Here is a 22,947-nt window from a genome sequence, read left to right on the forward strand (position 1 = left end):
CAGATGCCTGAAAACATGCTCATGTGACAGTTACAAAGCCAATCTATTTGTATTTATATGAAGAGACAACTGTTACAGCTCTTTTTTTGAGGTAAAAGCTTTTATACTATTCAAGAGATTTGTTGATTTTTAAGTTTATTCCAATTGTAGTACAGAACACTTGGCAATCTGTGATATGTAATGGTTATGATTACAGAATAGCTTCAAATTAATACAATGTACAGCGATTATATCAATCTAATTTTCAATACACTATAATATATACTATTTATAAATAATTGCTATAGAACACTTGAGAACCACCATTTGCCAATCAGCTTAAGTATTATGTCAGATGTTACATAATTATTAAAAAAAAATAATTTTTTCAGTTTTTTATATTAAATGGTCACGATGAAAATGTTCTTGCCTAGCACCACACAACCCAATTATTTCAGCACACGGTAGCCATCACAAGCAGAGTCAATTCCTGAGAATACTACCGTATTATACAAAATATCTATAGACTTCACTTTACAGTATGTACAGTCCATTATAATGCATATGAAATATGTCTTGTAGGAAAACCTAGATAGGGGGCTCTTCAATACCCAATTCTTGTCGTAACTCTGCCAGTGACTGTTCCCATCTTTTTTCAAAATACACATTCATTAAAAGTTTTGATGATTTCCCAACTCTTATTGCCCAAGGAAGATATGTGGAGATGTACTTTTGACGTTGTTTTGGCTTAAAACGCAAAGGACCAAATATAGCCCCGCCTATGCACATTGGTAATCCAGTTTGTATCCCCTCAATCCATTTAACTGTCACTTCACCCAACATGTTAGTAGGCATTCCAAGAACTGTATGAAAGAGATCATGAGCTTCACGGTACCGCTGCATAATATAGGCCAACTCTGGCTCGTCCACAAACTGAACAGGTAGTCTTGAGTCTGGAGTGACTTGGTTGTCTTCTAAAAATCTAATGTATGCATGTCCCAAAGTTCCTTCTGGAAGCTTGGCTAGTTCATTTAAATTCAGAATAGAACTATTGATCCTTGGTTTATCTAGCAAAATCTGCTGTCCCTCTGTATCCTGAATCATGCTAGAAAAAAGCTTCGAAAGTGCAGCATAACCAGTCGTTTCACCTAAAACTGCTACCATATCAGCTCGCCGAGGGTCCAAGAGTGCCGCAGTAGCAGCTCCCACAGATAATACTACTTTCTGAAAAGAACTTGTTGGTATGTGGTATTTATATAAGGGAAGAGGCTTCTCGTCATTTTCGTCAATGAGTATTTTTGGAGGTTTGAACGTTGTATCCGACCTTCCCGAAGACATTGCGTACTTTATGGTGTCTAAAATGTAACTTCCGCTAGATGTCTGCTGGAATTTGATGGGTATTTCCCGCATCACTTCTGCATTGTTAGAATCTTCTTGCTCTTTATTTTTAGATGCACTGCCATAATGCAAACTCACACTCTGTATGCCTGTAAAAGAATAAAGTACAGCACAAAGTTTCATTTCAGTCACATCATATACAAATAATAAAAAGTTCCCACATTAAGATACTGATCAAGAATGACATTTTCCCTATTTATCAGCAAAACATCGACATTTGAAAGGTGCTTGAATATCCCGATTTAAAAAATGTATGGTAAGGAGGAAGCTTAAAGGGAATGAAAACCCATAAAGTATGATATTGTTCGGGGCCACAACACATTTTCTCCAAGTGAGATTATGATGCATCCCTTTCAGGTAGCCTTTCCAGCAATTAGACTTTAGTTGCATTATGGAAGATTTTGAGAGTCCAGGAAGTGTCATGCACCCCAGACTAATAGGATGTTGCATCTTGTCAGTATGTAGGTCACACAGGTTAGAAGGTCTCTGGGGACCATACAGGTTAAAAGGTCTCTGGGGACAAGTCCCTACAGTCAGGTTTGACAAAAGCAAGGTGTAAATATCCTCCCCAGCCCCAACAATAGGCCAAATGACCCAAATTACATTCATTCATCCCAAATGAGGTAGGTTCTACTTAAGTTGGGATAATATCTCTTTTGAATGACATCTTAACACCCACCCCTTTCTCAAATAACACACTAAAGGTAAATTACTATTAAAAATGTCAAGGTTCTTGGCAAATACTAGTTTTGGAGGTACTCTCGACCCTGGCTTGGGTCTGGGCAATCCACGGCAAGTTAGGCAGGACACAGCACCTTAAGATGGTTTACAATTTATGGGCTAGATACCATTCAAGACAAATGGAACCCCAAATCATGCATCGAGGCTTTCAGCACATTTTAGCAATTCTTAAAGTAGTCTTGGCTATAACCTCCATTATATTTTAACCCTGTTTCGTGATTTACGTCACTACAGCTATATTAGATTTAAGCTGAGTACTATTTTTTTTTTTTTTTACTTTCCCTAACCAATAAAGCCTAACCTACGGGCTAGTCTATGAGCAAGAGCTCGTGCTGGCATAAGGTCAGCTTAATCTTCAACATCAATAGTCTACAGTATCAAATTGTCTTTTGTTGTGCCCAAAATTTAATAATGTCCAAACATAAACCTGGGAAAACCAAAAACATAATCGAGCAATTATTAAAGAATGGATTTTTATTATGTGGTATATCGCCCATTCGGTCACCGAGTGACCTGACTGACCTCTCAGTTCTCACCTTCAGTGTACGTGTGACTGTGATAAGTGACGATTACGTCCCTCGACCGCTCCATCTTTCGCGCACGTTTAGCCGTGTCAGTGCCGTGATACCGTGTTAATCACCTAGGCAAGTAGTCATTAAGTTATTGTGGATCATTTGCCTTGGTTAAAAGTCAAATGACACACGTTAATTATATGGTTTTAACGCTACATGACGCAGGTCATTCAGGCTGGCCGGTCAGCCGAAGCTAGGCCGATGTCATCGTTTACTATTGGATTTTACAATGCTGTAATCATATCAGTAGTCATTTTTTATTGCAAATAATTTACAATAGGTTTATGAATGTCAATTATTAATTATAAAGCATAGGCCTTCGTTTGAGATCAGCCAAGGAAGTTAACCAGTTAGACAGCAATCGTGTCAACCGGTCTACCGCAAGGCGTTAAACTTGGTCTAACGGCGGCCTTGAATCATAGCCTATCCTAGGCCCTAGACAATATTTAAAAGGCAGGAGGGCAGAATCTTATTTAATTCTAATACCGGCTGCAGCAGCAGCAAGACTGCAACTCTATTCATATAATTAATATAACCTAATTAGGCCTACACCGTAACACCAGTGGATATATAGGTCTAAGCCAGTTCGGGTTGTAACACGTTTCAGGTTTTTAACTTTTTTTTTCAGTTTGATACAGATGCTTTGCAAATTTCATTCGAAGCTATCTCCCTTCGCTCATACTGCTAATGGTGATAAATATACAGATGTAATTTACGAATGTAATTACGAAACTGGAAAAAAATATCGGATCACATACGACTAAATACAACCTACCAGGAACCATCTTCTGATCTTCGGTCATTGCTATGCTATTCAAGAGTCCTTCGCCGTAACTGTGAGGCCAAGTCCAGGCCTAGTTTCCAGGAATATCATTTTCATTCCAAATTTTCCGTAAATAACACCAGTCTCTGGGAAAAAACTTATAATAATGATAAGAGAAAAGAAATGTACTACAGATGTTAACGGCATTAGTACAGTTTTGCCAAGGCCATCTAGAGGAGAAGGCCAGGTCAATTGGGGGGTGAAGAGGTGTGACGCGACCTTGGTAGTGCTAAGTCAGTGGCTTTCCGCTTTGAATGAAGAGGTCGCGCTCTACTTCTCTCCAGTTTTCTGCTGTTATTTCGGAAAATTTTACTGCATATGGACCCGTAATATTCACCTGGAACTGCGCAATAATGCCGTTTATGTGCTGTGTACCAAACTGCAAAGGGAATTACCGAAATGGACCGAAAGTGAGTGTTTTCATTCCCAAATAGTGATGAAGAAAAAGCAAAGTGGCTGCCGGCAATCAAGAGAGCCCAGTATGTTCCTAACAAGAATAGTAGGGTAAGTACTATATTCCTTTTTGTAATATTTCCAAGTGCATTATATTTTCCAAGTGTATGTAGTTAAAATGTAACTTTATAAGTACATAGTGTCATTACGTTGTTCGAACGTTACTGGGAGTTTACTTCCTCATTCTTTCTTTGATTTCTCTCTCTCTCTCTCTCTCTCTCTCTCTCTCTCTCTCTCTCTCTCTCTCTCTCTCTCTCTCTCTCTCTCTCTCTATGCTTTGTAAATAGGTTAACATTGCTTTTAAACAATTTTCAGGTGTGTGAGCTACACTTCAGTTCTAACGATATTGAATCCGAGACATCCTTCTTCGATGGGACAACTGGGAAGAAGCTCACAGCAAAGTTGAAAATCCCAAGGCTGAAACATAGTGCAATCCCTTCCATACTTCCAAACTGTCCAGCTTACTTGTCTTCATCTACTACTTCAAGAGAGTCGCCTGGTGAAAGACAAAGGCGGAAAAGAAGAGCAGCACTACAGACAACGGTGTTGCAAAGTAAAATTGAAGAAGAACACCAGCGAAGCTCAAGGCAATTTTTCAGTGTCAGTGAACTAAAAAATAAGTTAGATTTTTTGGACACATCATACTGGAGTGTTGTAAGTAAGAATGAATCACTGATAATATGCAGAATAATCGAGTCCCCACACCCTTCCATAATCCGGTCAGTGACAATTAAAGAGAACTGTAATATTAATATGTTTATAAATGATGTTCAGTTGAAAATGCTTGTAAATCATAAAGTCCCTGTAGTTGTTAACGATACTTCGGATCTTGACTGCTTGTTGAATAAATTACGAATGACTGACATAAGGGAGCAGAAAACAGCAAAACCTTGTAACATTGTTACTATAATTCATTTAGTAATTTCACTACTATCAGTAATCAAAGAACAGTCATTTCAGCATTTCAGTACACTTCAGTTTGTTTGTGAGCAATTAAATTTAATGACAATGAACAGATGTGAATATTCTGCAGAACTGTTGGTATTTTCTTCATTGTTTTACAACAGTTCTCCAAAGGGTTACAGTTTGTTGAAGGAAAAGAATTTTCTGATACTGCCAAGTTACTCCACAGTCAAAAGGATTTTCTTGTCAAAAACTTTCGGGCCTCATTCTGAACAAAAACCCTGTAATTTCCTAGTATATATTAAAAACAGATTTAAAACACTTGAGGCAGTTGATACAAAGGTAACGCTAATGGTGGATGAAATTCACATAAAGCCATATTTTGATTACAAATGTGGAAATATTGTTGGGGCAGCATTTGATACTGTTGAAGCTGCAACAAGTGCATATGTCTTTATGATTAGCAGTGTCATGTCAAAATTTAGGGATGTTGTACACATCATTCCATCAAAATGTATGAAAGCTGATGTTCTCCATACCATTTTGAAGAAAGTTATTGTTGGTTTGGAGGAGATAGGTTTCCAGCTTATATGTGTCATAACTGACAACAGTGCCATTAATGGTAAGGCTTTATCACTGTTTGCCAAGCCACCAAAATTATCAATAGTATATCCACACCCAGTAGATAGTAGTAGACCACTCTTTTTCATGTTTGATTCTGTTCACTTACTCAAATGCATCAGAAATAACTGGCTAAATCAAAAATATGTAGAGAAAACTATGAGGTATCCTGAATTTTCATCAGATGGAGTTTATTATGAAAATCACAAAACTCAGTTGGCTCCTTTTAAAACTTTGCAAAAACTGTACACCCATGAAGCAGAATATTTACTGAAACATTCATATAAGCTATCAGTAAAAGCACTCTCTCCATCAGTTTTGGAAAGGCAAAATGTAAAATTGGCCATGCAGATTTTTAATGAATATGTTGTGGAAGCACTTTTGAGTATTGGCAAGAAACATTTCTTAACATGCTATTCTACTGTTGCAGACTGCATAAAGATTATTCACACATGGTGGACAATAATGAATGTGCATGCACCCAACAAGGGTGATAGAACAAAAAATATTTATTCTACTCCATTAACTACTTCTACTGATGATGAAAAAATTAAATTCCTTAACAACTTTGGAAATTGGTTAGAAGCATGGGAAAAAATGGGGTCTATAGGTGGAAAACTCACACGTGAAACTTTCACAGTTCTAAAGCACACTACTCATACCATTACAGAAATAGCTAGTTACTGTACATCGTAGCTAAATATGAAATGTATACTTACTGCCAAATTTCAAACTGATAAATTAGAATCTAGATTTGGTCAGTATAGGCAACTTTCAGGTGGTAATTACAACATTTCTATTAGACAGATATTTGAGTGTGAAAAAAAAGATTCGAATAATGTCAGAGGAATTTGACAATTAATGACATGAAAATTGTACTAAGGGATTTTCAGACTAATTGGGAAGGACTGGAAAATATATTGCATTCAGATGAGGTAGATCAGTTCGACATAACTTTAACAAAAGAAGATTTTGAAAAATGCAGCAATATCTTGCCAGTAATAGTTTATGTAGCAGGCTATTGTTGCTATGCAGTTTTCAAAAAAATTAACTGTGGTTGTTGTAAGGGCATGCTAACTTGCAACACTGAAAATGATGTGCATGAAAATTACAAGTATATTGATGGTATCAGCAGAGGCTTCCTGATGTACCCAAATCCTGTAGTCACAAATATTGTTATGTACAGTTACATTGTTATTGACAAAATGGTCCAGAATGAGTCTTTTCACAAAATTGCTAATCAGAGAGTTGTGGGGAGTGTCTTGACGTACAACAAATTAGCTGATGATGAAGCACTACTTCCAATGGATTCATGTGATGCTGGTCATAATTCAGAAAAAATAGAGAAAATGATATGGTCAGCAACTAATGTCCTTCTAAACAACTAGTGCTCAAAACAAAACAATATCCTCTCTGAAAATAAGCTTATGAACCAAGGGAAAAAGAGAAAATTGCAAACACTGACAGAGTCAAGAAATAAAAAAACAAATATGTCAAATGCGTCAGGTAAAGAAAATACACAGTAAGATCAGGTGTGTTGGTAATTGTGAAAAGAATTGTATATTGTTCATTTAAAATTGTTTAGAATTTTTACTATTTTTGTTAATGGATTTTCTTTTACATAATAAAATCGTGTTAGAATGATTCTGGTTATTTACTATACCCAAACTAGATCACAGTAAGTTTAGCTGTTTAAGAAAGGGATAATTACCCTAAGCAGCAAGGTGTCAGAAGAACAATTTTGTAGTAACAAAAATGATTTTAAAAAATCAGCTTCAAAAGGAGGGTAAACTGAAAAAGAAGAGGTTGTAACGCATTAATTAAGCCATGGAAAAGAAACAGAGAGAGGTTGTAGATGGTCAGTTGTCCTGTTAGCCTGAGGGCTTCGACCAAGTCGACCTACTCCGCTGACGTCAACCCCCCACTGACCAGGCCTTCTCCTCTAGATGGCCTTGGTTTTGCCCAATCTGCCCTACCTGTCATTTCTAGGACTTGTTTGAACGAATTTACCCTAACGTTTATGGTATCAATAAACATTAACTTCCTTCCCGTCACATTAACATGGATTCCAAATCATCACTTGATATGCAGTACAAAAATAATACACCATTGTCCCTAAAATTTATTTACTAAGTACTAAAATACTAGATGGTTGGAAACTACAACCTCCGATTTCATAACCGACTCGGCCTTTAGCTTAGAACATTTTCGTATTTGCGCATTGAACACCAAAACACGTATTTATATCAACGCTCTTAGGTTACCTTTTGTGTTTCTGTGTTCTGGTACAGATATAAAAGAAAAAAAAATTATAAACAGCACACCATAGGAGGGAGCTGACACATGATACCTTTGACCAAAGCCTTGCTTTTGGCGGTATGAATTTTTACTACCTATTAGGCCTATGCAGGACAATTTAGCATTCTGTACTCTAAAAGTGCATCTACCAGTCGAACTTGTTTTCTTACGTGAATGCGCAAAAATTAAGCAAATAAGACGTTTAAATGATCGCATTTTTGTACTCGTCAGATTAGCTGTCTTGTCTATTCATTATAACCTGCCTCTCTTTAGATTATGATCTCTAGAGTTGGAGATGATTCGGTACTTATTGTGGAAGCCTCCCAGTGTCCATATTTAAGCTTTTGGGATATTAAATGTAGATACTCTGGCAATATTTTTAGGGGTGCTTTAAATTTCAGCCCCAGTGTGGCAAATGACAAGATCTGCTCATCGGTAGCAAACGTTCCCAGTGTTCCCTTTCTTTCCACCATCAAATTAACGGATGTGTGATCTATTTGCTTTTAATGACTGCCATCTGGAGATGTCCAAGTGTATTTATGGGTGTCCCTTTGCTGGAAAGAATTCCCCTGCTTCCCAAATTATTTGCAAATGTAGCTAAAAAACCACAGGCATTAAATTTTACCCAATTTCTGTGTCCTGTCACCTAAACCTTTCTTACCAATTACAGCCTTCACACCACCATATTACCAGTTGTAGCTTTCCTTCACCAACAATATCCCTCTGGTATTTCATATGTAACATTCTTTTGGTCTACATTAAGTTCATCTTTTATTTTTTATCAGAGATTATTTGCTGAAGCATAACGCACTATAATTTTGATAGTGGATGGTCTTAATTCAAGTCTTGTCGGAGTCTTGCTGGTGTAATCTACCGATGTCTGGTCTGTCAGTTCCTTTTCTGCATCTGATGTTAAGGTCAAGCTTGCTCCATCTCTATCAGTTCCATGTAATCTTTCTGAATAAATATGATATTGTTAAGATACAATAAAGTTTGTTCATACTTACCTGGCAGATATATATATAGCTGTATTCTCTGAAGTCCGACAGAATTTCTAAAAACTTACGACACACATAGTGGGAGTAGGGTGGTTAGTACCCATTCCCGCTGCTGGGAGGCGGGTATCAGGAACCATTCCCATTTTCTATCAGATTTCTATCTCCACTGTCTCCTGAGGGGAGGTGGGTGGGTACTGAAAATATATATATCTGCCAGGATAAGTATGAACAAACTTTATTGTATCTTAACAATATCATTTTGTTCATGAAACTTACCTGTCAGATATATATAGCTGAATCCCACCTTTGGCGGTGGGAGAGACAGAAAAGGATTTTAGGAAACATATATATGTAGATGATTGACATCTTGGTTCCTTACCTGTTAGCATAGCTGACTTCGTGATTACTGTCACCCAAGCCTGCATCTGCTTCACTAGAGTTACCACAAGGTAGAGACCTGTGTAGTTGGTGCGCTCTAGATGATCTGCCAACGGGGACGAGACCACAATGTGACTAGACCATGGACCATACTCAAGAGGACAACGATGGCAAACCACCCCCTAAGTTAGCCTAACCAAATACTCCCGATACCAAAGGCTAAAAGAAGGGAAGACCGCATTCGGCGGCCGACCCTACAACATAAACATTACAAACATTAAAAACTCACCTCCACTTTCTATGGGAAAGGATGAGTGCTACCTCCTGCCCCCAAGATAGTGTCTGCGGCGACGTATGGTCCAAGAGAGTAACAGTTCTCATATGTCGTTCTGACCTCCCGTAAATAGTGCGAGGCGAACACCGAGTTACTTCTCCAAAAAGTGGCACTTAAAATATCTTTGAGAGCCCTATATTTTTCTGACAAAGGCTATAGAAGTCGAAAAATAGCCCTTACTTCGTGAGCGTTAACTTTTTAAAAGCTTAAAGTCACTATCTTGACAATTAGCGTGCGCCTCCTTAATGGCGTTCCTCAAAAGAATGCCAGTGCATTCTTGGACATGGGCATATTAGGTCTCCTGACCGAACACCATAAGTTCTCCGCAGAACCTCTACACTCCTTTGTCCTACAACGAAATATTCTTTAAGAGCCCTAACAGGACACAGGACTCTTTTTCTGGCTCTTGACCAATGATTTCTGCCATACCCTTGATTTCGAACGTCTTAGGCCAAGGGTTGGAAGGGTTCTCATTCTTAGCCAGGAATGACATACTCAAAGAGCAGACTGCATTATGCCCTTTGAAGCCGACGTGTTTACTAATCGCCTGTATCTCGCTAACCCAATCTTCGCCGTTGCCAGAGCAGTTAGGAATACAGTCTTCTTCGTCAAATCTCGCAAAGAGGCAGAGTAAATAGGTTCAAAGCGGCTTGACATTAAAAACTTGAGAACCACGTCCAGATTCCACGAAGGCAACTTAGCTATCGGTACCTTGGTGGTCTCAAAAGATTTTAGTAGATCATGTAGGTCCTTGTTATTAGCAAGGTCAAGACCTCTATGTCGAAAAACCACAAATAAGACACTTCTGTAGCCTTTAATGGTTGACACTGCGAGTTTCAAATCTCGTCTGAGATAAAGAAGGAAGTCGGCGATCTGGCTCACAGAGGTCGTGGTAGAGGAAACTCCTTTCTTCCTACACCAGCTCCTAAAAGCTGCCCACTTCGACTGGTAAACCGCGATTGACGAAGGTCTTCTCGCGGTGGCGATAGCTTTAGCCACAGGTTTCGAAAAACCTCTCACTCTGGCCAACTTCTGGATAGTCTGAACGCAGTCAGACTCAGAGCGGAGAGGTTTTTGTGGTACCTCTTGAAGTGGGGCTGTTTGAGTAGATCTCTCCTTAACGGAAGAGATCTCGGAAAATCCACCAGGTAGGACATCACCTCTGTGAACCAGATTGCTGCAGGCCAAAAGGGGGCGATTAACGTCAACCTCGTCCCCTCCGAAGCTGTGAACTTTCTCATCACTTCCCCCAGAATCTTGAAGGGGGGAAATGCGTAGAGGTCTAGGCCCGTCCAATCCCATAACAGGGCGTCCACTGCTACTGCCCCCGGATCGAGAACTGGGGAGCAGTAGAGAGGAAGTCTCGCCGTCCTTGCGGTTGCAAAAAACGTCCACCAAGGGCGTCCCCAAAGACTCCACAGCTCCTGGCATACGTCCTGATTGAGGGTCCACTCTGTCGGCAGCAACTGTCCTTGTCGACTGAGGAGATCCGCACGGACGTTCTCGACTCCGGCAATGAACCTTGTCAAGATCGTGATCTCTCTCGCCTTCGCCCAAAGCAGATTTCCTTGTTTCTTCAAGTATGCCAGGGCTGTGGTATTGTCCGAGTTGACTTGAACTACTCGACGGGAGACTTTGTCCTGAAAGAACTGGAGCGCTAATTGAACCGCTGCCAGCTCCTTGAAGTTGATATGCCAGGCTACCTGTTCCCCTCTCCAGGTGCCTGACACTTCCTCCCCCCCTAGTGTTGCTCCCCACCCCGTGGATGACGCGTCGGAGAACAACACTAGGTCGGGGTTCCGAAGCTTGAGGGATATGCCCTCTGAGAGCTTTAACGGATCGAGCCACCATCTTAGATGGCTCTTCACCTCTTCTGAGATGGTTAAGATCATATCAAAGTTGTCCTTCTCTGTCCAATTGTCCGACAGGAAGAACTGAAGAGGTCGGAGATGTAGCCTCCCTAGGGAAACAAACTTCTCCAGCGAGGAAATGGTCCCCAGCAGACTCATCCATTCCCTCACCGAGCATTGAATCCTCCCTAGAAAGCCGGTGACACTATCTCTATGCCAATGTTTGCTGACGTTCCTGGGACGGAAAAGCCCGAAAAGCCACTGAATCCATCTGAATCCCCAGATACACGATGGACTGTGTTGGGGTCAGATGTACTTTTCGAAGTTCATCAGAAGTCCCAGGGACGCAGCTAAAGACAGAGTCGTTTTCAGGTCCTCCAGGCACCGGGTCTGCGAAGAAGCTCGTATGAGCCAGTCGTCCAGGTAGAGCGAGATCCTGATGTTGGAAAGATGGAGCCACCTCGCCACATTCTTCATTAAGATGGTGAACACAAATGGGGCCGTACTCAGACCGAAACAAAGAGCCCTGAACTGAAACACCTTTTCTTTCAGGACGAACCGAAGGTACTTCATAGACTGGGGGTGTATCGGGACGTGAAAGTATGCGTCCTGAAGATCGAGTGATACCATCCAATCCCCCGGTCTTAAGGCCCCCAGAACTGACTGAGGTGTCTCCATCTTGAACTTTTGCTTTTCTATAAAGAGGTTCAGACGACTTACGTCCAAGACTGGTCCAAGACTGGCCGCCACCCTCCCGAGTGTTTCGAACAAGAAACAATCTGTTGTAAAATCCTGGCGTAGCCAGGTCTAAGACCTGTTCCACTGCTCGTTTCTCGAGCATCTGCTCGAGCAGATCGAAAAGAATCCTTTGTTTTTCTTGAGGATACGACGGGGACAAGTCCCTGGGAGTGGAAGTCAGAGGGGGAGGCTTTACGAACGGAATCTTGTACCCCTTCTCTATGATATTGAGAGACCAGGTGTCTGCCTCTCTTTCTCTCCAGGCTCCTCCAAACAACTGAAGCCTGGCTCCTACCGGTGACTGAAGGCACGCATTCTCACTTCTTGCCCCTGGACTTAGCCGGGGCTCTACCTCTAGGAAGACCCCTTCCTCGGGGTAAAGATCTAGCTGAAGATCCTCCACGAAAGGGCTTCTGCTTCTTAAAAGACTGAACTCCTGAAGACGTGGAAGGGACAGCAGGACGTCTCGACGACTGTGTCAAAAGGTCTTGAGTGTCTTTCTCCTGTAGACTTACTGCCAGATCCTTCACCAAAGCCTGGGGGAAGAGATGACTCGAGAACGGCGCATACAAAAGTTCTGTCTTCTGTGCAGGAGAGACAGACTTAGCCGCAAAATTGCAATACAGCGATCTTTTCTTCAACACGCCTGCTGAAAAATGAGATGCTAACTCCTCTGAGCCATCCCTGACGGCCTTGTCCATGCATGACAATACACTGGACAGCTCCCCCAAGCTGATCGAATCTGGCTTACGAGACTGGTTGTCTAACACTCCGAGACACCAGTCTAAGAAGTTAAAGACTTCTAAGGACCTAAACAGACCCTTCAACAGATGATCCATTTCTGACGTAGTCCACGACACCTTCGCTGAGGCTAACAGAGCTCTTCTTGAGGCATCTACAACGCTGGCGAAATCTCCCTGTGCTGACGTCGGAACCTTCAAACCTAACTCCTCACCGGTTTCATACCACATCCCTGCCTTACCGCTGAGTCTAGACGGAGGCAGGGCGAAAGTGGTGCTTCCTTTAGCTTTCCTAATCTCCATCCAGGTGTTAACTTTCCGGAAAGCCCTCTTGGTAGACAAAGACGTCTTCATCTTTACAAACCCTGGTGTCTTCTTAGCTTTCAACGACGAAAACTGCGATGGAGGAGAAGGAGGAGCAGAAGGAAGGAAGGTATCTCCAAAAGAATCACGGAGCAGCCGAGCCAAAACTTGATAGTCTGAAGAAGACGACGTCGAGGGTTGTTCTTCATCAACCTCCTCCGAAGAACAGCTCAATTCCCCTTCTTCCTTACCCGAGTTAAACTCCGAAGAAAGAGGCAGAAGACCTTTCACTCCAAGTCTCCTATCAGACCGATGACGAGAAGAAGAGGGTAATGTACACCTTAACAGAATCGTTAGCCGACACAGGATCAGCAATCACAACTTGAGTAGAACGCGAAGTAGAAGGAAGACGTGTAGCGTCATCTAAAGACTCGGGAACAACGTCCGATCGAGAGCGAACTTCCGTAATCGCATCCAAGAAGCTCTTACGACGATGTCTATTAGCGTCCATCGGAGCGTCTAACCTAGCATCCCTCCGAGAGTCCAACGAAGCGTCCAAATCAGCGTCCAACGAAGCGTCCAAAGAAGCGATGAGCGGAGCGTCTCTCCTAGCGTCCCTCGAAGCGTCTCTACGATCGTCCCGTGAAGAGACAGGAATTGACACTTGACGAGCGTCCCGATGAGCGTCAACACAAGCATGACGAAGCGGAGCAGGGCGTACCAAATTCCGTCCGTCAGAAACCAAAACATCTTCATCAGAAACGTCGATGTCGGAACGCCGAGCGTCCTCACGTCGAGAAGAGAGGGCAGAATGAAGAAACCTCTCTCTCTCCTGACGTTTACTTCCACCTCTAGACGAACACTGGGGAGAACGAAGTCTAGAAGACGAAATACCAGGAAACGGGGACGAAAGACGAGCAGGCGGAGAAGACTGTCTTGATCTCTTGATCGGAAGTCTATCGTCCTTCTTACGACCAGAAACCGTTTCCTTCTGCTTAAGTAAAGCATCCAGCTGTCGCTGCATAGCAAGGATTATCTCCATCTGCGAAGGTTCTTTACTAGGAGAAGAGCCATGCCTGTGAAAAGGTGAGGGGCGAGGTGACGCCTTCTTCCTTCTCCCAGGAACAGCCTTGGCTCTAGAGCGACTGGGGCGCTCTAAGGCGTCATCAGAAGACGACCTAGCCTTCTTCTGGGGCGGAAAGGACACGCTTTCCGGAGAAGAATGCCAATCAGATAAAGCATGACGTGAAGCGTCCTGATCTTGAAACGTCCTCTTCAAAGGTCGTGAATCTGAACGAGATTCCCACCCCTTGCGCGGGGAGGACGCGTCGGAAGACGAGAAACAATCCTTTAGGATACGTGCTCGAGCACGCTCCTTAGCAGCCTGGGAAGCGTCAACAGGTACTGCTGAAGGGACGTCAGATCGGTGGGGGATCCCCGTAACCCTCCTTCGGCCTTCGACATGCCCTCTCCCTGAGTCCTGGGAGTCCGGCAGAGGTCCCAGCCTAGAGGCGCTATAGGGCCGATCTGACGCCCCCTCCACTTCACTAGGGGCACTATCACTACACTTAGCACTTTCCCTGTTTTCAAGGGCAAGAACCTTAGATTCCAGAGTTTTCAAAGAATCTAAAATAAGCGAAAGGGCATTACCCTCCGCAGACACCACTTGAGGGCCCGAAGGCACACTACGGGGTTAGGAGTCACAAAATCTAAGAAGGGTTAGAAGGGGTTACATTAATACCCTGTCTGCTACCCAATTTACTCCTGGAGGAAGACCTCCTGATCCTATCACGCTCTAATTTATTTACATAGGATTCATACGTCTTCCATTGTGCATCATTCAAACTTTCACACTCCGTGCAGCGAAAATCATACCTACACACTTGCCCCCTACAACCTTTACACACTGTGTGAGGATCAACCAAAGCTTTTGGTAACCTCACCTTGCATTCGTCTTTCATACACACTCTGGCACTAGACGAACTAGAACCTGACATATTTAAGGAAAAAACCAAGCCAAATTCAAAAACAATCCAAAGTCATGTATGCCAAGCTATCGATCCAATAACAAATAACCAAAAAGTCAAGAGCATACTCAAGCAAAGAAAGTTTTCCAAAATCCTGAGGTGGAGGTGCTGTAAACAGATGTTTACAACACCGGCGACAGAAGAAATCTGATAGAAAATGGGAATGGTTCCTGATACCCGCCTCCCAGCGGCAGGAATGGGTACTAACCACCCTACTCCCACTACGTGTGTCGTAAGTTTTTAGAAATTCTGTCGGCCTTCAGAGAATACAGCTATATATATATCTGACAGGTAAGTTTCATGAACAAAACTATACACATTACCACCCTACTCTATTTTCCCATTCATTTGCACTGCAATTCCCAGACAACAAACATGTCCAGTCCATATCTACTGTCAGTGAACCCCTGCCATTACTTATGGCAAGGGGTCATTGACGTTAGTCTACTAGTAACCGTGTGCTACAAGGAATTGGCTAGCCTGTAGCATATTTAGCTACGGAATCATCCATTAATTATGTTACATTGATGGATATAAATAATTTAGAAATGACCATAAGTCCCAGGCAAATGGGGTGCTAAGAATCTCATGTTTCATAAATAGCAAGGCTAAAGTAAGAATAGGAAATGAGAATGTAAAACCCCTGAATCAAATTGGATCAAAAGACGGAACAGGTATAAATTAATTAAAGATATATGGACTGCACATTTTCACTGTACAAAAGAATGGGAAAAGAGCAGATGGGAGTAATGTGCATATATAGCTAAGAAGGGCGGATGGAAGTGGCAGAGATGGAGCAGGCACATCCTTAACAGCATAATGCAGAAAAGGCACTAACTGACAGGAGAACAGTGAGCAACAAATTACACTGGCAAGATCTAAATTAATACAGTCCACTGTCAAAATTATAGTATGCTATGCACCAGCATCATTACTAATTGTTTTTAACCGAATTCATCTGTCAAGCATCAAGGAATCAAGGACAGAAGCTGAGAAGACATAGCACTCAAAGCCATTACCCTGTCCCTCATCCCATTGCTAGTGATCTATGGTCCTTATCCTGAGTAAGGCCAAAATTTTCCATTGTGGATCCTGTCTTTGTCTAAAGAGGTGTTAACTTACAAGGCAGAATTGAGTGTACCCTGAGTTTGAATCCTTATGTAGGTGCCACCAGCTGGTGCTCAGTAAGGGGCTGGAACAGAACTCCCTGAAGGTATACTATAAATAACCTCAGTTACCCAGGTCAGATATAATAGAATGAATAAGTCCATTCTTTATGGGTATAAATACATTTCTGATAATAATTACAGTTCATCTGGTAATTACTTAGTAATCATCCATACTTGAAAGAAACAAACAGGTGTATATGGATGTCTGATCTAAGAATGTATCTGTTTACCATATGTTAAGTTAGCCAATAATTATGTTTTTCTTATAGCTTTCATATACTCAAGGTCTTAAGAATACTTAAAGATTAGTATTCTTAGGACATTAAACCAGTTCTTGAGATAACCAAAACTGCCCAAATCACCCTGAGAAAAACACCCAAAAAGTCATGACATTGGTTTTTTTTTCTTAGTCCTAGGTAGTTTATGTATGATTTTTCAATTACCATATATTTTGGTGTATAAGTTGACCGGAAGATAAGTCGACCCCCCAATTCTGAGTAAACTTTTATGATTTTAACTAATATCAGGTATATTAGTCGACCTATAAAATGTGAGGCCAACCGTACGCTAAAAATAAGCAGCAGGGTAAAACGTATCATATAAACTGAAGCACATGGTAATTTTCAAGAGGAAAATGATGCCTAAATTAAAGTTCCCACTGGGGTATTTGTTCATATTCATGAAAAGGGTTGGATGGATGAAAATGGTGTGAAATTGTGGATAGAAAACGTTTGGAACAGACGCCCAGGTGGATTAAAAAAGGATAGAAGTCTATTGATTTGGGATATGTTTCGTAGTCACATAACAGAGAATACTAAAGCCAGATTAGCAAAAATTACTACTGAAATGGGAGTTATACCAGGTGGTTTGACCTCTTTGCTACAACCACTAGACGTTGGTTTAAATAAGCCATTTAAAGATAATGTAAGACAAGAATGGAACAATTGGATGTTGCATGGAGAAAAATCATTTACAAAAAGCGGAACAATGCGTGCTCCTTCCTCGGATGTAGTGTGTGAATTTGTTGTCAAATCATGGGATAATGTGGAAAAAGAGAGTGTAATAAAGTCATTCAAAAAATCCGGAATATCTAATACAATGGATGACACGGAGGATGATCTCCTGTTTGAAAGTGACGACGAACCTGCAGTTGATTCACCAGATTCAAACTGGGATCCTTATGATGAAACCGTGAATGATAATTTGTTTGATGAATTGTTTAATTCAAGTGACGATGATACAAGTCATTCTGAAGGCTTTTAAATACATATTTACCATTAAATACAAATTTTTTTATTTTATTTTATGTGATAAATAAAGATTTCATACCATAAATGTTTTTGAACAATACCCCGGTAAATACAAAACTGTCAGAGTGAACGCATCCTTCTCAATTACGGTACTACAAATGGCTACGCAATGTTTACACTTGCTGTGCAATTGGGGTTTCTTCAAGTTACTTTGATTTTTTTCATTTTATTTAAGGTAATGGATGTTCTAATGTATTATTATTGTCGTATTACAATGTGAAATGTTTTTAATACTGGTATTTACATACATAGTTACCTCAACAGTTATTGTTATTAACCAACTGTAAAGCCTGGATTCCTGTACCGATATGCCAAAATAATAAAGATTCACTTTTTGTTACCATTAGATAAGTTGACCCCCTAATTTTGGCATGATTTTTTGGGGCTAAAGGGTCGACTTATACGCCGAAATATATGGTACTTCAAGTAACTTTTCTGCCAGAGATTTCCTAGAATTTGATGAATTTCAATGTGTCAGTTTCAGATGTGCAGTTTACTTACCACCAGAATAACTTATTTGCTGTGCAAAAAGTTTTTCATTTATCAGTAGTGAAGATGACAGAGAAGCATTTAGGCCCAAGGAGTTGGAATGGCTTTGCTTTTCTCATTATTTTCAAATGTTTATGTAATAAAACCAAAGAAAATGTATTTTTATATGAAAAATTACTAATAGGACTTAAAATAGTCCTCAGTCATAGATATTTTTTTTTATTTTTTGAAACCATTTCAAATTGTTTCAGTTTTCTTAGCAACCATTGGGGAAATAAATTTTTGGGTGTCCCCATTTGTCTATTAAATGTAAGCTGGCTATCTACTGGTGTGGGGTCTTGCTTGCAGAGCATTCTGTAATGGGTGCCACTGGCCATTATTGTTGAGAGTGATTGGTTTAAGTTTCATATAAAGTTGAAATCTGATGTCAGTTTACCCAAATTCCAAAGCAATGGCCAGATGGTTCTGTGTAATCACAAAAAGTAAACAAGACAGAAAAGAAATGTGATAAAAAGCAGGAAACTTGGTGGAGGATATTACATTCTAACCTAACCTACACTACTACCTATTATAAGCTCTGGGTTTTTTTACCAGATGGGGTTGGGGCTAGAGGCATTGGCCCTTGGATCCCCTGAACCCTTTTAACCTCTTCTAGAAAGTAATGATAAGAGTAATAAAAAAATACATCATAACCTAAGCCGTTGGGTCTCAATTGACAGGGCTGCAAAGCAGTGCTTTGGCCACTGGAACCTACTTGACATCTTAACCATAATGCTGATCATCCTTAGCCTAGGCTGTAATGTTCCTGGAGATCCCCTGCATTATACTCGGAATTTAATCCTTCCTTTAGGTCTTTTGGAAAAAATTACAGGTTGTAAAGTTAGGGGCTAGCTAATGAACTTCCATCATAAACTTGTAAGTTACACACTGACAAAAAAGTATTTACTAGGCTAGGCTGTTACTGGTTAAATATTGAGGTTTCACAAGTGGACAGTGGAGCAAAAGTAAGTCTACAACTGAGTAAAAATCGTTCTATCCTACCTACCAGACTTAGCCTAGTAATCACAATGGCTATTCTACCCTAACGTAGCCAAGGCTAACCCTTTGCAAATCTGCTTCGAATAAATAATGACAATGTAGGTATGTTGATTGCTAAAAGCTGTTCTTACCTGTACAAGATTTCACAAGATTAACCAAGGGCTGTTGTCGTAACATTGTTTACTATTATCAAAAATTGTTGTTGCCGTAACCCGGTGCTAACGTGAGTATACAGTAGTAGTAGTAGTAGTAGTTCAATCAGCACTCATGTTTATTGTGAACCGTTTCGTTCGGCCAAAAACACTGGCATTCCCATGGAACCTTTAATAGCAAGAACTGCGATGTTTTAATGCTTATTTATTTCTAAAAATGGTTTTACAAGATATATATTGTGTTGGAAATTATTTAATGTATTTAAATTGTTTTGTAGTTGTACAAAACGCATCCGTGTTATGGTGATCAACACTGACCGATCGTTCTTGACTCTACGAAAGTATTATTACTATACATTGCCTAGTAAATTTTACATGTAATTATTGCAAAAAACTTTGTCACACGCTACTGCCTAATTGCTTCCTTATTACCCAAACCTTCCAACATAATCCACGCAGAATATTATTTGGACCTTGTTTTCGAGAACGCATTCAATACCTAAATTATTTCTGGTTGACAACCCAGGTGTGGGAACGATTTGATTAGAATGTAGTGGGACAGAAAATTTATTATTGTGTTCTCGACTTCATGATTCATGGAAGATAACTTTTTAAGTGTATCGTAATTTACTTACAGATGGGCGATAGGTGTATTATCGTCGACGTAACTTCTGTGGAAGAGACGATCGAAAGAATGGAAGAAATCATCGGCTCGGCAGTGTAACTATGTAAGTGCAACGGGTAATTGTTCTTATGGGTGTTGCTTCTGGATAAATTTACGATGCTCAAACCATTGAAATATGAATGTTTTTAATAACTGGTAACATTAGATTACCTTCGTGTATCTAGTATTTCGAAGATTTACGTCAGAGGTGCACAGTATGCCTAGTATTTTTTCCTACGGCATATGCAAATTAAGAGATAGTTTGAATATGAAGGGTGAATAACAATTCAGCGAGTATAGAAAAATTGAAAAACGCGAAAGATTTGACAACGAAAAATTAGTAGCGAAATTACTATAGTGTTTTTTATATTCGGTTGATTAAATTTATTAGCTCCGAGTAGAGAAACAAAATATATAGCTTTTTTTAGTAAGAGAAAGTAATATTTATTTTATAAAAAGATTGTATAAATGTTAGTAAATAGATATTTCAGCAGACTACTGAACGCAGTAAAGTTTTTGGCAGTGCCACTGTCGTAATTCGGTTACTGAGCTCCTACAGTGTTTATCATTACTATTAACATACATTAATATTAGTTTTAATGAAAATATATTTCACACAGCGTGATAAACAGTCTGCGAAGTGACGTACGTTAAATACTGCCGAAAATATACTTAAATTCGTGAGCTTTTTGAAACTTAGGTGGTAGTTAAGATAGGAATGAATCACGAAATCATTATTACAATGCCACGTTAATGTTTATTTTCTTAAGTTGTTAACACCAAGGGTTCGTCCGCATTTCAGAAACGTATCATTACTCACACTGGCAAATTATCGCACACACATCACAAACAAGTTAAATACAAGGCAGCGGCATACTGGTATCCCTAACCAGTGATTCCTACAGTTATCCAAAGATTTTTTCACCACTTACTGTCGTACAACCTCTTTGCCTTATAAAATTCATGTCCTTTTTTTTTTTTTTTTTTTTTTTTTTTTGTCAGAGAGAGAGATAGAGTATTCGATAGTTACCGTTTAAGTTTTGTAATGTTCTTTGTAAACTTCTGGAAGTTAAAGAAAACGACAATACACGTCAGATAATTACATGGGAATCTTGTATAAAATTTCGGTTACAGTCTTTTTCGTTCAATATCTCTGTGTGTTTGCATAAAATGTCAATGGCGTCAGCTCCCACCTTTTTCAAGCTGTGCAATTTTGGCTGTGAGTGACAAATGATTCATGGTCGTTCACTTAAAACATGGTATTGAGGGTTCAATAAGCTTTTAAAAACTAATTGCCAGTCTTAAGATATCGCATAAGTTCGTGGGAAAACTCTCGCATAAGTAGCAGAGGTTACTTGCTTTTGAAAAGAAGAGTGCACACTTACCTGTTAATTAAGTGAACACTTACGACAGTAGGAATCTCTCTCACTAGTGGAAGTATAGGTGAACAATACTTGTGGAAATGTGAGTGTTCAGTTACTTGCAAGATTAGGATTATACCTATACTTTCAAAGGTCTGGGTGCACTCATACTTGCGAAAGGTGCGCAGAAGTTAAGATAGTATAGCCTAGTTAGTTGCAAAAGCCCAATTGCTTACACCTCTTTATTATGGTATAAGTTACTTTGTTGTTGTTGTTGTTATTATTATTATTGTCTATTTTACGACACAGAAACTGCAATTTCTTTTTGTTCAACAAATGCTCTCATATTATCACCATACCCTTGTATGCTATCCAGTCTGGATCACCTTAACCAGATTCATAGTTGTCAGAGACATGCTGTTCATATCCATTCATGATGCTTCCCTCTATCGTTAAACTATCCTCATCATTTTTCCTGTTGTTCTTTCAAGTTAGTTGACGAGGGCGTGCGTATGTTTTGCGTCAGTCATACTCGGAACTGTTGTGTCTACATTAATGTTTTTCTTTTGTTATACCCAGATTTTATTTATTCATGATTGGTTGCACAATACTCATAAGATATATATATATATAATAATATATATATATATTAATATTATATTAGTATATCTATTAATATATATATATATATATATATATATATAGATAAATTTATTATATTAATTATATATATATATGTATATATATATATATATCTATATATATATATATATATAAAGGTTTTTGCCACGAAGAAAAAAAAATAAAACAAAAGCAAACTAGCCGAAAGTGCTTGGCTATCTCGCTTTTAATTTTTTTTCCTTCGTGACAAAAAACTTTACCTTTATACATAGCATCACGTTTTATATACTTCGTGATCAAGTTATTCATATATATATATATATATATATATATATATATATATATATATATATATATATATATATATATATATATATATATATATATATATATATATATATATATATATATATATATATATATATCAGTCCTTCGTCAATGGCTTGGAAATAGAGTCAAAGCCGGTCAGGACATATACGCCTGTCTCTTATTTTGTTCATCAGCATGGTGTGATGTGTTTTAATATTACATATATATACATACATACATACATATATATATATATATATATATATATATATATATTAATTATATATTATTTATGTAATTTTGTATGAAGTTTTATGCATCCACAGAATTGGGTAAATAGGCATCTTTTATATCAGATGAGTTTAAGACTCTAGACAAGAGGCAAAGTTAAGTAGAAGCAAAACTCCTTCTTCATTTTTTTAAAAAGCCTTCGGAAGGTTAATAACACCAAGCAATTCATTGCAAGAATTATGTCACTTTATTTAACAAAAATCTGTTTTTCATATATCTCCTATATACAAAAATATACATAATTAAATAAACAAAAAGTTTAATAAATCACGGGTATCGAAGGTACATAGGATGAAAAGGAAGGACACGAAGAAATAAGAAAAAAAAAGATGAAGAATTACTCCGAAGGGAAGTCGGAGAACTCATGTCAGCAGCCAAGGGGTTGTA

General features: G+C 39.4%; 1 protein-coding gene across 3 annotated transcripts; it reads right to left on the reverse strand.

Moving 5' to 3' along the window:
* Nucleotides 1-491: 491 nt before the first annotated feature.
* Nucleotides 492-19,443, reverse strand: LOC135200264 (ubiquinone biosynthesis protein COQ4 homolog, mitochondrial-like). Of its 3 annotated transcripts, none has more exons than XM_064228872.1 (2): nucleotides 19,294-19,443; nucleotides 492-1,466 (listed from the first exon to the last, which is right to left on the reverse strand). In XM_064228872.1, the coding sequence occupies exons 1-2, from the start codon at nucleotides 19,337-19,339 to the stop codon at nucleotides 568-570; spliced, it is 945 nt and encodes a 314-aa protein (XP_064084942.1). In that variant the 5' UTR covers nucleotides 19,340-19,443; the 3' UTR covers nucleotides 492-567. The 3 variants fall into 3 exon arrangements, with proteins under 3 accessions (XP_064084942.1, XP_064085026.1, XP_064084855.1); XM_064228956.1 differs by lacking the exon at nucleotides 19,294-19,443 and adding an exon at nucleotides 3,466-3,660; XM_064228785.1 differs by lacking the exon at nucleotides 19,294-19,443 and adding an exon at nucleotides 2,655-2,724.
* Nucleotides 19,444-22,947: the final 3,504 nt, after the last annotated feature.

Source organism: Macrobrachium nipponense, chromosome 11 (assembly GCF_015104395.2).
Source record: "Macrobrachium nipponense isolate FS-2020 chromosome 11, ASM1510439v2, whole genome shotgun sequence".
NCBI classification, from domain to species: Eukaryota; Metazoa; Arthropoda; class Malacostraca; order Decapoda; family Palaemonidae; genus Macrobrachium; species Macrobrachium nipponense.